At 48.9% G+C, this 15,707-nt stretch overlaps 1 protein-coding gene across 1 annotated transcript; it reads left to right on the plus strand.

The window, feature by feature from the left end:
* Positions 1–3,981: 3,981 nt before the first annotated feature.
* LOC102507723 (cytochrome P450 2F5-like) lies at positions 3,982–15,467 on the plus strand. Its single transcript, XM_032485996.1, has 10 exons — positions 3,982–4,131; positions 5,369–5,556; positions 5,652–5,814; positions 8,473–8,622; positions 10,781–10,941; positions 11,290–11,466; positions 11,868–12,009; positions 12,806–12,993; positions 13,576–13,717; positions 14,715–15,467. The coding sequence occupies exons 4-10, from the start codon at positions 8,547–8,549 to the stop codon at positions 15,047–15,049; spliced, it is 1,221 nt and encodes a 406-aa protein (XP_032341887.1). The 5' UTR covers positions 3,982–4,131; positions 5,369–5,556; positions 5,652–5,814; positions 8,473–8,546; the 3' UTR covers positions 15,050–15,467.
* Positions 15,468–15,707: the final 240 nt, after the last annotated feature.

Here is a 15,707-nt window from a genome sequence, read left to right on the forward strand (position 1 = left end):
ATCTGAAGGTTTTTTAGTCTCAGCCTCACCCTCTGCCTGGACCAGTACCTTTTCACTAATTAACAAGCTTTGGTTTCAAGGAAATCCTCTCCACATTCACTCTTTCTTCTCAGAACTCTGTCCTAGCATCCCAATTGAAAATAAGAATAATAGTTCAAAGAATAATCAACTTCAAAAGAGTGGAGATTAAAATTCCAGTTCTGAATAGGATGTAGTAGGTAAAGGCAGTAAAACATTCCCACTTCCACAGAGTAGTAAAATTTACATTACAAAAAAAAAAAAAAAGTATGAATGAAAGAGCTGTAGAAGCCATGAGAATGAGATGAACTGAAACTACAGAGGTCAGGAGCCTTCCAATTACGAGAAATGTTCTTCTCTGTTGGGATTTTCTGAATCTACCTAGAATTGAGGGGTAGACTTGGCTTGTACAGAGGGTCTCTGATAGGGGAAAGAGAAACCAGTAATACGCTGGTAGTAGCACAGGGATGGTATGATGGACGGGGAATTTGAGGAACCTCAAACATACAGCATTACTCAGAGAACATTTGCTGAATTCAAGGGTCATGGCATGAAGGTGGGGAATAAGCATTTTTAGAAGAAAGTAAATCTCATATATTCTCACCACGAATAGAGGTTTAAAACCTCAGTAGGCAAAAGGGACCTGCCTCAGACACCCAGCCAGTCCCACCTATATTTGTGAGAGTTTTATTCGGGGGGTAGGAACAGGTAGCTAAAAAGCTAAGCACAATTTCTCCAACCAGCATCACTTCTGAAGAATTTCAGGGCTGAGTAGATGGAAACCCACCAGATTCTAATTGAAAGCGCAGGGTGGGGATATGCGACTCCTGATGAATGTGGAAGAAACAATGATGAACGGAGTCTTACTAAAACTGGAATTGTAGTTCCAACACAGCTCACTCCCTGCTGTTTTGAAATCATCGGCTGTTCATCCTATCTGTCGACCAGAAGAAATGAGAAAGCCTCTGGGATGGTAACTGTCTGGCGCACCACTGGTTTGTTTAGTCATTATGTCTGCCATACAAAATTACACTAGCTAGATACAGGAAGAGGAAAATGAGAATGATAATCTTGCAGAGAAAACAAAATAAAAGACCTATAAGCAATTTAGATATGAGAGTAAATGAACAAGGATAGTAACGTGGCTTTCATAAATATGGTAAAGAAAGTAGAGGATAACATAGATAAATGTATGGGAAATGGAGAATTCCCAAAGAGGACTGGAATTCAAAAAAAAAATCAAATAAATGCTTTACCATTACTGGTTTATGCAATTGTCTTTTAAACAGGAGAAGGAAAGAGAGAAATATTTTCCCTGTATTCTATATTTACCTACATAATTACCTTTATTGATGCTCTTTATTTTTTTAATTAACTAATTTATATTTTTATTGGGGGAAAGTAATTAGGTTTTTATTTATTTATCTCTAATGGAGGTACTGGGGACTGAACCCAGGACCTTGTGCATCCTAGGCACACTCTCTACCACTGATCTATACCCTCCCCACTGCTCTTTATTTCTTTATATGGGTTCAGTTGTCTTCTGGTATCATTTCATTCAACCTGAAGAATTTTTTTAGTGTTTCTTGTGAGGCAAATCTACTAGCAATGGATTCTCTCTCTTAATCTTTTTAAATCTGGGAATGTCTTAATTTCATCTACCTTTTTGAATGATAGTTTTTGCTAGGTTTTTTTTCCCCCTTCTTTCTTTCTTTCAGCTCTTTGGATATGTCACCCTACTGCTTTCCAACCTTGAAAGTTTCTGACAAGAAGTCAGCTTGCTTGATGTGAGTCACTTTTTTCTCGCTGCTTTCAAAATCTTTGATGGCTAACAGTTTGAGGGTGTTTTGTCCGAGTGCAGATCTCTTAGGGACATAAAAATATCTAGCACCAACAAGGCAAAGTTTACAATGACTGGCATCCAATCAAAAATTACCAGGCATACATGCGTGGGAGATCTGTCATTAAATGTCACCCATGTGCCAGGAACATTCCTGACATTATTCATTTGTTTTATAACAAATTTTGAGTTCTGGGCCAGGCACTGAATTACAGGCTGGGATGTAAAGTATTACTTCCATTTTGCCCATGAAGAAACTGAGGTATAGAGACATTCAGTAAATCTTTGAATGTCACATAGCTTTTAAGTGATAGAATCAGGATTTGAATCCAGATCTACTGACTGCAAAGCCCAGGCTCTTTCTATATATTACACTGGAGGGAAAAGCAAAAGAGTATAATTGGTTAACAGGTGTAAAATAATCTAGCCCCATAAGACCCTAATTTTTTCTGAACAAAACATTTCAGAATCAAATTACACTAGCTGCCATTTTAAAATATTTCCTTTTTTATAAATTGACTTTTTACAGACGATACGAGTTAAATTCGCATCAACAATCAGTTCTTGACACTGGAGACTAATTTTGTAAGTGGAATATTCTTGAGATCAGTGATCCCATATTAAGAAAAATTGTGCACATTCTCTGTCTTCATAGGGCTTTGGATGACACCGGTGTAGGCATTCAAAACTCTGCAAATGTTTGTGCAAGATTTGTATCTTTCATGACATCTTAAATTTTAACCTCAAAAAATTGTAAACTAGGGGGAAAAAATCCATCTACGCACAGCTACACAAAACATGATTCAATAAACAGAAGGAAAGTCATCCAGTTGGTGACAGGAAGAGGATGGCCTTTTCACCTTCGGGAAACATTGCCCTTTCTGTGTCAGGAAAGACGGCTTCATCTGTGGCTCAGATTCTTGTAGGCAGGCAAGCATGGTTTTAGAGAATGAGCTAGTTTTGTTTTGTTTTGTTTTGTTTTTTTGCTCTTTTCTCTATGGGATGAAAAATGGGGTCATCAACAGAGTGAGATGGGAGGAAAAGATCTTGGAGGTTTGAGGGGGCAGGAAAAAGCATGAGAGTTGGGGGTCAAGGAGAGGCCAATTAAAGATGAGGAGGGTTCAGCTGCCCTTGGTGTGTGTGTGTTTCAGTGCCTTCCATTACACCAGCGCTTCCCAACAAGGTTGGACTTTGCCCCCCAGTGGATGTTAAATAATGTCTGGAGTCATTTTTGATTTTTACATCTGGGGGCGGGGCTGCTACTGATATCTAGTGGGTAAAGACCAGAGAGACTGCTAAACGTCTTCCCATGCCCAGCATAGCCTCCCGCCTCTGAAGAACTACCTAGCCCCAAGTAGTGCTGAGGCTGAGGAAGCTCCCAGTACATCCCTCCCCACTCCACGTTCCCTCTGCAGCTGGAGAGCAAGTCAGACTGCAAGAAGAACTCAAAGCCCCTTAAACCTCCCCTTCTCATGAACCCCAAGTTCCCCAGTAAGGCAGTCCGATCAGGCCCCTCTCAACCCAGTTCTAGGGTCAGGGAAAAGTCACTTGCCGGGTTCAGGTAGATCCAGTACTGCCTCTCTCCGACAGAATTATAGATGCCAAAAAAAGTAGAGAATTAATCATAATCAAGGCTTTACCCCTCTTTCAGGACGTGCCCTAACCTGCCTTTCTGGGACTTAAGCAATACCATGGGCCCCACCTCCATCCCAGCATGTGCCTGGGACCTTGGGTGTCAAATTCCCCAGAATCTCCAACCACTTCTTCCCCACCCACCACCCACCACCCACCCCCTCCCCATGGGAACGACAACCATGGTGTACACCAAAGGACCTGTGGGGGCACCCACACCTCCACTCCCAGGCCCTTGAATTCTGGGGCTCTCTGCCCCACCCCAGCCCCACCCCAGGAACTGGAGTCCTCATCCAGCTTCAGGTTTTTGCAGTCTGCCCTTCTTACCTGACTAGGAGTTGAGTAATGATGGCTAGTTTCTGGTGCAGAAGCCAAAAACAGACATACCAGGTGGAGAGCTTGGGAGAGTGGCATCATTCCATCTGGCTGTGAGCCCTGGCCGCACGCAGGGTAAGGCAGGAAGACGGGTGGGATTAAAGGCCACTGGGAGAACTAGGAGAAAGTCGGGCAGGGAGGTGTGGACAGAGCAGCCCCCGCCCTCAAAGCACACACAGAGCTCCTGGGCGCACACTGGCAACAGCCACTGCCAGTCCAGCCAGTCAGCTCCAGAACCCACCTCAGCTGCCCCTGCAGCTCAGCAGGTAAAGGCAGGGTGCTGGTCACAGAGGAGGAGGTGGCTTTCAAGAGAGGGGATCGCTGGCTCCATCTCCTGTCTCTGAGATGGGTTGGGGCCCTTCTTGTTATCTCCTCCGCAGGTTCTCAGGGTCTCTGGGTCTGTCTCTCTGGGGTGCCCTCTGGGACTCTGTTCTTTCACTTGTCAAGGTGTTTCAGAGCTCCTGGGCACTGTGTCCTGGCGCTTTACCCAGCAGGTGGCATCTCTCTCTGGAATGTGACCCTTGGGTTCATAACACTTTTCTGTCTGTTTCTGCTTCTGCCCTCCCTACGTCTCAGTCCTTCTTGGTCTTTGTCTCTGCATGGCTCTGTCTAATGTTCCCTGTCTGTCTGTCTCCCTGACTCTCTCTTCCTCCATGTCTCTCCTTTCTGTGTAGCTCTCTTTTCTATCTCTGTCACTGTCTTCGCCAGCAAGCCCTGTGTCTGGCTTCACCTCTTCCTCTCTCTGTCTGTCCCTCCACACACACTTTATCACTCTTTCAGTGTCTATCTCTGTGTCTCTCAGTGAGTATCTATCTCGATCTCGCCAACTCTCTCTCCTCTCTTTCTCTAGCTCTGGGTCTCTCTACTTTTGTCTCCTTTCTCTAGTCTCTGTCAGCCTCTCTTTCTGTGATTATTCTCTGTCTGGCTCTCTATCTGCACCCTGATTTGTCTGTCTCTGTCCCTGTGTGTCTCCATCTCTCTTTATCACTGTATCTGTGTGAGAGTCAGTCTCACGAAAGATGGTAGATAGATGGATGGATGGATGGATTGTTGGACGGATGGGCGGACGGATAGAAAGATGGATAGACAGGTGGCAGGCAGGTATCTATAGATATTTAGATGTCTCACTTTGCTTTTCTGTGTCCTCATTATCTCCATGTGCAATTCTCTGTCTCTCTTAGTCTCTGTCTCTGTCTTTATCTCCTTTCTGCCCTTCTCCATCTGTCTCTGTCTCTATCTCTGTCTGTCTCTCTGTATTCTGACTACCTCTGCCTGTTTTCTGACTGTCTCCATGCCCTTTCTCTCTCCCCTCCTCCCCACCCCCCTCCTCTTTCTCCCCATCCCCTGGCCTCTCCATATCTCTGCCTCTCTCTGCTTCCTTTCTTCTCTCCATCGGCCCCAATTTCCTGGGGAAGGCAAGTTCCAGAAGGAGATGAGGAATGAAGGGATTCCACTCTCCCCAGCCCTGCCTTCTCCCTTTTTGCCCACTTCCAACACCTGCAGCTGCCTTCACCATGGACAGTATGAGCACAGCCATCTTGCTCCTGCTCCTGCTCCTGGCTCTCGTCTGTCTGTTCCTGACCATCAGCTCAAAGGGCAAAGGCCAGCTGCCTCCAGGCCCCAGACCTCTCCCATTCCTGGGAAACCTGCTGCAGCTTTGCTCCCAAGACATGCTGACCTCCCTCACCAAGGTGCAAAGGCCTAAGCCTGGGTGAGGGGGAGGGACAAGGGAGAGGGATCCCAAGGTCCCACCCCGACCCTGTGACCTCTGTCTTCCTATCCTCAGCTGAGCAAGAAGTAAGGCTCAGTGTACACAGTGTACCTGGGGCCCAGACGGGTGGTGGTCCTCAGTGGGTACCAAGCCGTGAAGGAGGCCCTTGTGGACCAAGAGGAGGAGTTTAGTGGCCGTGGCGACTGCCCTGCCTTTCTCAACTTCACTAAGGGCAATGTTAAGCCTGCTCTTCATCTCCTCCACCTCCAACCCATTCCACAGTAAGGGAGAGGATAAGGGTAGGAGACTGTCCTCCCAATTTTGGTGACACTCAGGGCCTCTGATCTCACCAACGACATCAGATGGGATGCAGCCAGGCAGTACTCGTCTAAGATCAAGTCTGTCCCACCTTTGCCACCCCCAAATCCCACCGCCATCTTGAATTACACTTCCACGCCAATTTTTATCTCCATCTAACTCCAGCCCCACTCTCATCCCAACCCCTATCTCCATCCTAACCATGTCATCAAATTTCCATCTCAGTTAAGTGGCTAAATTATTTGGCCCCAGCCCACACTGTCCACTTCTACCCAATCCCCAGCAAGCATACCTCCACATTCCCCATTTCAACCTCAACTCCATCTCTATCTGCAACACTGACTACATCTCATTCCAACCTTCATTCCCATCATTAACCTTCTCCCAATCCCCATGTTAAAATCTATGATCAAGCCCATCCTAGTCCTTTAGTCAAACTGAACTCCACTATCATTTTTCTCCCCAGCCCCAGCCCCATCTTCTACCCCCAATCACCTACTGAGGTTGTCGGTCCCCAGTTCCCATTGTCAACCTTAACTTCAATCCCACCACCAAAACCAATCCCACCACACATCTACCAAACCCCAAGCTCCATCTCAACCCCAATCTACCAATCCTTCTTATTCTACCTAACTCCATCCCTATCACCAACCTCAAACCCAATTTATCATCAATCCCATAATCTCCCCTCATGCCCCATTTCTATTTTCACCCCATCTCACACCCAACTTCATCCCCATCCATCCAGCAATTCACATCACCAACTCCAAACCTCTCCTATCTTGGGATCCTGTCCTCCTTATGCTTGGAAATCACCTAGTCTTGTAGGAGTTTTTTCTTTTTTTTTTTTTTTTTTTAACACAAATCTCTTATTCAAAGGAAGTCATATGGCAAGGCCAAAGAAAGAAAGTAAGAGAGAGAGAGAAAGAGAGAGAGAGAAAGAGAGAGAGAGAAAGGGAGAGAGAGAAAGGGAGAGAGAGGAAGGAAGGAAGGTAGGAAGGAAGGAAGAGGGGGGAGATGCTTTGATTAAAAAGGGGGTCCTGGAGACCGCATCCTGGACAATTCCTCTCCCCCTAAAGAATCTCTAGGGTTCCCTCTTGCCCTTCACTAGATGGGTCCCAGCTGCCCATGATTTGGAGTCAGAGCATTCTGGTTAAAGAAAAAGGAGGGGTATGGGTATAGCTCAGTGGTAGACATGCACGAGATCCTGGGTTCAATCCCCATTACCTTCATTAAAAATAATAATAATTTAAAAAATAATAATAAATAAATATTTTTTTAATTTAAAAATAAATGAAAAAGAGCAGCTATTGTGTATTCAATACACTTTCTACCTCCATGTCCCCTGGGCTTAATCTTATGACCTCAGCCATCCAGGTACATCGGATTCAAGGAGGTGGAGACAGGGCAGCTGAGAAACTCACTTTGCTACTTTTACACAGAAAACATCAGGATATATACATCATCTGTTACTAAAAATAGCTACCATCTAACTACTCAGTACGCAGCACAGAGGGTAACAGCAGGATTCTGCCACTTAACAGCAGGTACCTTTGGGTGAGTGATCGCCCCTCTCTGACCTTCAGTCTACCATCAGAGAAAGTTTTGACCAGAGGTGGATGAGATAATGCATACATTGTAAGAGCAACACACTATACCTTTTTCCTCCTTACATCCAGTTCTCTGCTAGTTCCAGAGGAATCAGAGATGAACAAATCTGTAACAATATCCTATTGTAGCTCCCGGGGCAGTGAGAGACACAACTCACTCACCAGACTGTGACCACAGCGTGGTCAGGATGGGGAAAGTCGGGGGAGCCATAGGAGCCCAGAGGAAGCACCTGAGCTGGCTAGTGGAAGAAGGGCCAGCAAATGCTTTCTAGAGGGAGGAGTGACCTCTAAGCTGACACCTAAAAGATAAACGTGACCGGTCAGGAGCACTTGGGGGGAAGAGTGTTCTGGAAGAAGGACCAGCCTATGCTAAGACTCTGTGAGTCCAGGGAGAGAAGAGACCAGGTCTGTCTTTTTCTCCCTCCTTTTTCAGTTTTATTAGGTAGAATGATTACAGTTCGACTGCACACACACCAGAACCAGGTCTGTCTCGCTCCTGGATGAGTTCCCAGAGTCTCAGTGCTCATTTTTCTTGCCTCTCTCCCGCATTTGTGCACTCACAAATCAATAAGCAACCACCAGCACCTCTTGTGGGATAAGCCCTGCACTGGATGATACTCGGGACACAGTGGTGATCAAGACAGACCCCCTACCCTGCCTTCACTGTTTAGTGAAGGAGATAGCCCATTGCCAGACAGTGACAGCCCAGAGTGGTCAGGTCTGTGATGGTGGAAACAGGAGCAGAGTGATCAGGACTGTGGTGAGGGAAGCCCAGGGCCCTAGAAAAGCTCAAAGGAGGCACCTGATCCAGCCTGGAGGGTCAAGAAGGGCTTACCTTCTTGGAAGGGCTTGGGGAAGATTCCAAACTTTCAGTCTGTCTCTTATCAAACATCAGGGAAGGGGACTCAAGACAGCAGCGGTCTTGGGGACAAGTCATTGGTTGATCTGGCCCTTCCTGTTCTCCCCAGGCATTGCCTTCTCCAATGGGGACCGATGGAAGGTCCTGAGGAGATTCTCTGTTCAAATTCTGCGGAACTTCGGGATGGGGAAGAGGAGCATTGAGGAGCGGATTCTGGAGGAAAGCAACTTCCTGCTGGCGGAGCTTCGGAAAACTGAAGGTTGGGGTCTCGGGATGCAGCCATATCCCTCATTCACATCTTTCCTACTTAGTGGTCAGGACTGTCAGATCCCACAGCCATATCCCTCATTCACATCTTTCCTACTTAGTGGTCAGGACTGTCAGATCCCACAGCGTGGGTATGAACTCAAAACTGGTGGCTTCTCACTTAGTCCACGATAATAGAGGCGCCCCCTGGAGGCGCCCCAAGGAAACACAGCTGTGGTGCTGTGTTTCCTTGAAGAAGGTCGGCAGAATATTATAGTTGCTTGGATGGGCTGTGTCTGTGTGGTATTCTGAATGCTGCTCGTGTAAATGTGGTGGATGACATGATGATGCTGCTCCTGAGAACTCACCACATGGTGGGGGGCCTGTGCTAAGCACGTTTTCATGCATAAGCCCTTAAGCCTCAGAACAATCCATTTTGCAGATGAGAAAATCAGGGCACAGTGTGGTTAAGTAACTAGCTTGAAGGGACAAAGCTAGTAAGTAGAGGAGCCAAGATTTAAACCCTTGTTTCACTGACACCCAAGTCCATACTCAATGTATGAATGTCCATTTAACAAGTGCTTGTTGGATACCAGGCACTAGGCTGAGCTCTTTGCATGTGTTAACAAGTTGCACCCTCCCAGCAAGCCTAGAAGTTATTACAGTTGATGAAGCTGAGGCCCAGAAAGGTTGTCATGTGGCCAGGAAGTGGCAGAGTTGGGATATAAACCCAGTCAAACTGTCAACCATGAAAAAAAAAGTTAATAAAATAACCAGCACTTAGATGGTGCTTACCATAAGCCAGCATTGTTCCAAGAACTTCGTGTATATTACCTCCTTGAGAAATCACCCAAAGCTAAGAAGTAGGTACTATTATAAGCCATAATTTACAGGAGAAGAAATTGAGGCAGAGATAGATAAACAGCACTCTATCCTGATCTCCAAATCTTGCTGGCTTTGGGGGCAGGGGTTGCTGCAGGGATTACATGATGTGATGTTAAGCAAAAGGTTAATAACTGCCTGTATACTTCCTGTTGCTGCTGCAACAAATTGCCACAAATCAAGTGACTTAACACAAATTTACTCTCCTATAGTTCTGGAGATGCAAAATCTAAACTGGGTCAGTGGGACTGGTCACCTTTCTGGAGACTCTAGGGGAGAATCGGATCCCTTGCCTTTTCTAGCCTCTAGAGGCTACCTGCGTTCCTCAGTTCATGGCCCCTTCCTTCATCTTCAAAGCCAGCAACACAGCATCCTCCAGTCCCTTCCCCAACTTTGCCTTCCATCATCACCTTTTCTTACTCAGACTCTTCTTTATAAGGGCCCTTGTGATTACATTAGGCCCACTCAGATAATCCAGAATAATCTTTCCATCTCAGGAGCTTTAATCACATATACACAGGTGCTTGGAAATTGGACATGGACATCTTTGTGGGGGGGCATTATTCAGCCTACCACACCACCTTGGTTTGTAACAAGTTCATGATAGGTAAAGCCCTTAGCTAATCACTTCCCAGCCACCCACTCGCTGACTCCTTGTAACAGTCCCATGAAGAGAAGACTATCCTCAAGCCCATTTTACAGGTGATAAAACTGAGGCGCAGAAAAGGGAAATCAGTCCACTCATGTCACACCTAGACTAAGAGACCAAACCATGATCCAAACTATGTCTACCAAACTCCAGACCCAGTTTTCTGGGCGGTGCTATTCATGTTGGAATGTGTTGTTTTTGTATTATTTTCTGTAATCTGTTCGGTTATCAGATCATTGGGTGTTAGGTATTTTGCTGTGTGTCGTTGCTGGGTGAGGATGTAGGATCGTCAGGCACTGCGTCTAATGTGTTGTATGTTGTGCATAGGTGGTATTGTATTGTGTATGCTGTGGGTTGTGTCGCTAGGAATAGCTGTCCTACTGTTTGGCATTGTTGTGCATGTACTGTAGGGTGGCGTGGGTTCTGTGCTGTCTGTTGCGTTGCCAGATACTTTTGCGATGTTGTTATGTTTCATGTTAGGTGGCGAGGAGCGTCCGTTCTGTGCTGCAAGTCACGTTGTCACGGTTGGGTTGGATGTCGTGAACTCTAGTGCTGTCGCTGCATGGGGTCTGGTGTGTTACACACTGTGTCTCCCTAGCCGCGTCCCCCGACCCATTCCCACCCTCACCCTCACCCTCAGGTGAGCCCTTCGACCCCACGTTTGTGCTGAGCCGCTCCGTGTCCAACATTATCTGCTCTGTGATCTTCGGCAGCCGCTTCGACTACAAGGACGAGCGTCTGCTCACCATTATCCACCTCATCAATGAGAACTTCCAAATCATGAGCAGCCGCTGGGGGGAGGTCAGGAGGCCTAGTTACACGGGGGACAGGGTTGGGAGTCCAGACAGTCCAGGGATATAGGGGAAACAGTGGGCAGGAAAGGAATTGTGATTGGCCCTGCCTGGCCCCGCCCCCTTTCAGTCTGATCCCGCCCCCGAGGTAGACGGCCCCGCCCACTCCGCAGGGGCTCTACCTACACATAGCCTTCCCCCGCCCCATGCTCCGCCTCTCCAGAACCTAGATGCCCCTCAAGACCCCACCCTGCCTGTCTGACCTCGCTGGCGCGCGCGCGCGCACACACACACACACACACACACACACACAGCCTGCCTACTCCTCCAAATCCCTCAGACTCTGCTCCATCCCCAGTTGTACAAGATCTTTCCGAGCCTCCTGGACTGGCTTCCCGGGCCGCACCGATGCCTTTTCCAGAACTTCGGGCGCATGAAGGACCTCATTGCCCGCAGCGTCCGTGACCATCAGGCCACCCTCGATCCAGAATCTCCCCGGGACTTCATTGATTGCTTCCTTACCAAGATAGCACAGGTAAGCCCTGCCTGGACGTCCCATCTCTGGTCTGACCTGCTATCCTGCCTCAAACCAACAAGGATCCCAAACCGAGCGGGTTTGGCTCTGATCTCCCCACAGGTGGAAAGTGAAGCCGGAACATCTGTCTCTGCTAGGCTGGCGCCTGGAGCCATTGGGGCCTCCGCCAATTCATTAAGAAATCCTTAAGGATCTGTTCCTTGCGGGCCCTGAGGCTGAGATTTTCCCTACCTTGCACCTTGCGCGCTCCCCAGCTCCCGCAAGGAAAGGAAGTTAAACAGGAGGGACTGCACTGGCACCCAGTAGCAGTTGTGTAGGTCTGTGGGGAGTGGGTCGCACAGGCCGGCAGCCCACAGGATATCCCGGCCCTGGCTCACATCCCCACCCCTTAACCCCCTCAGGAGAAGCAGGACCCGCTAAGCCACTTCCATATGGACACACTACTGATGACCACACATAATCTGATATTTGGCGGCACCGAGACCGTGGGCACCACGCTGCGCCACGCCTTCCTTGTGCTCTTGAAGTACCCAAAAGTGCAAGGTGGGAGCGCCGGGAGCCTGCGGGGTGGGGAGACCCGCCCCACCCAGCGCGGTGGAGAACACCCGCCCCGCCTGCCTCTAAGCCCCGCTCACAATGAGCTCCCGCCCAGGACGCCTTAAGTCAAAGCCTCCAGCTTGTGCCTGGATCCCACAGCCAAACCTGCAAACCCACCGGAGGCCGCCGCACCCACGTAGTTCCCAAGGTCCGCACAGCCTACCTGGACCCAGACTTCGCCCACACAGCTAGGAAATCCCGCCAAGAGCCTCAGCCACTGGACCTGCCCCTGAACCCATCCCCTCCCACACAGTCTGACCCTCTGGCACGGCATTGTCTGCAACCCCGCCTCCCCAAATCCCGCCTCTGGGTCATTATTCCTGCCTGGAACCCTGGCCTCCAGGACACAGTATAGACACCGACAGGATCTTTGCTGCCTGCCCCACCCCCGATTTCTCAGCTCTCCCGCACAGCCCACTCACTCCATCCATCCTCCTGTGGGCCTAGTCCTTAAAAATCCTGTTGGCAATTTCATCAGGGACCTGGACTCAAGGGAGTCCCAAAGCCCCGCCCGCACAACCCCGCCCTTAGGATCCCTGGCACAAACTAAACTTTCGCCCTCTCCTATATTTCTGAACCCAACCCCTCCCTCTGAAGCTCTGGCTAACCTTCACATGCACCCCTGCAGCGGTTCCCCACTGGAAAGTGCTGACTGGACTCCTTCCACACGCATGCACACACCTCTTCTTAACACAGTCGAGCCTGCTGATACCCTCAACAATGCTCCCCTCTCCATTTCCAGCCCGCGTCCAGGAGGAGATCGACCGCGTGGTGGGTCGCGAGCGGCTGCCGGCGCTGGAAGACCGAGCATCCATGCCCTATACAGATGCGGTGATCCACGAAGTGCAGCGCTTCGCAGATATCATTCCCATGAGCTTGCCGCACCGGGTGATTCGGGACACGGCCTTTCGAGGCTCCTTGCTACCCAAGGTTCGCTGGACACCTGGCAAATGACACTGGAACCTTAGGAAGAGATATCCCAAGCTCTTATAATGGGCATCGGCGGCTCTAGCAAGGAAGATTCCAGGCCTAGCAATCAGCCCCCTGGACCTTAGCAACTGGCATCCCAAGCCCTAGCAACAGACATGAAGCCCTTAAATCCAGAACCTCAGCCCCTTTCCAGGACCCTGTTCTGAACCTGGAGCAGACCCCCTATGACAGGTCCTCATCCTAGGACCCCTCTCCCAAATCCTCAGGGTCTGAGACTTCATTCTGGGGATCCTCTGAGCCTGAACACTGTTGTCAGAGACCTCACCCCCTCCCCAGAACCCCCAAATCTGTTCCTACAAGGAGGGTATCCAGCATCCTGCCTCCGACCCAACAAAACAGCTTCCAGTACCCATCACTGGCAATCCTAGACACTCACACACATTTCTTGGACCCCTGGTGGAGTCCTATGCTCCACCACCCCTTATCAAGTCCCCAGGACTCCCAGCCCTATGGCATGGAAATCCTAGTTTGGGAACCTCCTAGCCCTTCTACACCGCTAATTCTGCCTCCCCACCCACACAGGGCACGGATATCATCACCCTCCTTAATACAGTCCACTGTGACCCCAGCCAATTTCTGACGCCTCAGGAATTCAACCCTGACCATTTTCTGGATGCCAGTCAGTCCTTCAAGAAGAGCCCTGCCTTCGTGCCCTTCTCAGCAGGTGAGAGCAGTGGGGACAAGAATCAGTCTTTCTGGCCTGGTATTCCACTTACATTCCCCAGTCCTAATCTCACTCCCCAAACCTCGCTTCTTCATCCCACCCCTCAGGTTTGGATAAGCAAAGACATTCATTCTCCTTCCCAGCTCTGCTTCTACAGGCGGATAATGACTGAAATCCTTGAGGAGCGAGGCAGGGAGACAGGATGATAATTTAACTTGGATGTGGTCACTGTCAGTCTCTCCACTGGGTGGTGCAGTTGAAGTGGTTCTAGTTTTTCTTGGCTTTGGTCTTTACCCTTCTAAAAAAAAAAAAAAAAAACCTTTCCTGCTTAACTCAGTATTAGAAAAGGGGGTGGGGTGGATAATAATAGGTAACTTATCGTATTGCCTACTGTGTGTCCGGTACTGCCTCTGAGAAGGACTATCAGAGTGATGGCTAAGAGCTAGGCTTTGCAGCCAGACCTTAGCGTTGTGAGCTTCTAGCTGTGTGGTCTTGGCTGTGTTCCTTCACCTCTGTGTACCTCGATTTTTACATCTATAAACTGGAGATCATAAAAGGGCCCATCTCTTGGCGTTGTTATGAGGATTAGATTAATTAATAGCAGTTTGGTGCTCAGAGGAGTGCTACCACCTACTAAAACTGACATGAGCATTATATTCTCACTGCTTCAGCGGCCTTTGCCATTCACGACAACCTAATGAGGCACTATTATCATCCCCATTTCAGATACCTAACCAGAAACTGTGGCTTGATCAAGATCGCAAAGCTAGTAGTGGCAGAACTGAGATTCAAACCCATGCATTTGCACTTGTAGCAGGTCCACTTATTACTTAAACTGTCTTTCCCAGAACTTTAGATGGGTGGGTCTGCCATGTCCCCAACAGTCGGCTTCATACGTTTTCCTCTAAAAGTTTGAAGAACCCCTCACCCCATCTTAACTCCTCGCTCCTCCCCACCCTTTCACCCTGCAAAACGTCGGCTGTGCCTGGGCGAGTAGCTGGCGCGCATGGAGCTCTTCCTCTACTTCACCCCCATCCTGCAGAGCTTCTCTCTGCAGCCGCTGGGGGCGCCCGAGGACATCGACCTGACTCCGATCAGCTCGGGTCTCGGCAATTTGCCGCGGCCTTTCCAGCTGCGCCTGCGCGCGCGCTGACGCCGCATCCTTTCCAGATTCGCCTGGGAGCGATGAGGCCCGCACGGAGGGCTTGTTCCCTCAGTCTTCTCGTTCCACTGTGCCCCATCCTCTCGCCGTCACACTTGCTTCCCCTCACGTTGCGCATGCCACATGCCCATCCCCCATCATTCCTGTCTTTACTGGGTCTGCGCCCCTAGAGGTAGAGAAAGCTGCGGGGAAGAGGAAGCTGATGCCGTGTTTAACCCACAGAACTCGTTCTATATTGCACTCCTTTTGGGGGGCTTTTTGTATCATTTCCCAGTAAATTATCTTTATAATAGATTCAAAGCTGCCTTGGCTGAATTAAAGGGAGGAGGACAGTCCTCTGGGATGGGGAGAAGGAAGGTCTGGCTGCAGAGAGAGGAGGCACCTGGCTGTGCCGAGTTCGACCCTCACCCTCAGGGCAGCTGAAATTGTTTCCTAGAGACAGACTGGAATGTAAAGACTCTGAGGCCTGAATGAAGACAGAGAGGCAGAGAAGCCACGGCTGAGAAAAAGACAGCAGCCTAGAGAAATGTGGAAGATACGATCCAGGGCCCTGTACAAAGATGGAAAGTTAAGCAGGGAGAAAGTGAGAGCCTCGGAGAAATAAGCAGACACAGAGCCTGAGAAATAACAATTACTAACACTTAAAAAGTGCTTCCTATTCACGAACTGTTCTGAATGCCTCATTTAAATCTCCCTAGACAAAGCACTGTGATTATACATTTTTACAGATGAACAAACTGAGGCTCAGAGAGATGAAGTGACTTGCCCAGGACCACATAGCCAGAAACAGGCAGAGCTGGGTTCTGAGCGCAGATCATCTGCTTCCAA

Source organism: Camelus ferus, chromosome 9, assembly GCF_009834535.1.
Source record: "Camelus ferus isolate YT-003-E chromosome 9, BCGSAC_Cfer_1.0, whole genome shotgun sequence".
Classification (NCBI taxonomy): domain Eukaryota; kingdom Metazoa; phylum Chordata; class Mammalia; order Artiodactyla; family Camelidae; genus Camelus; species Camelus ferus.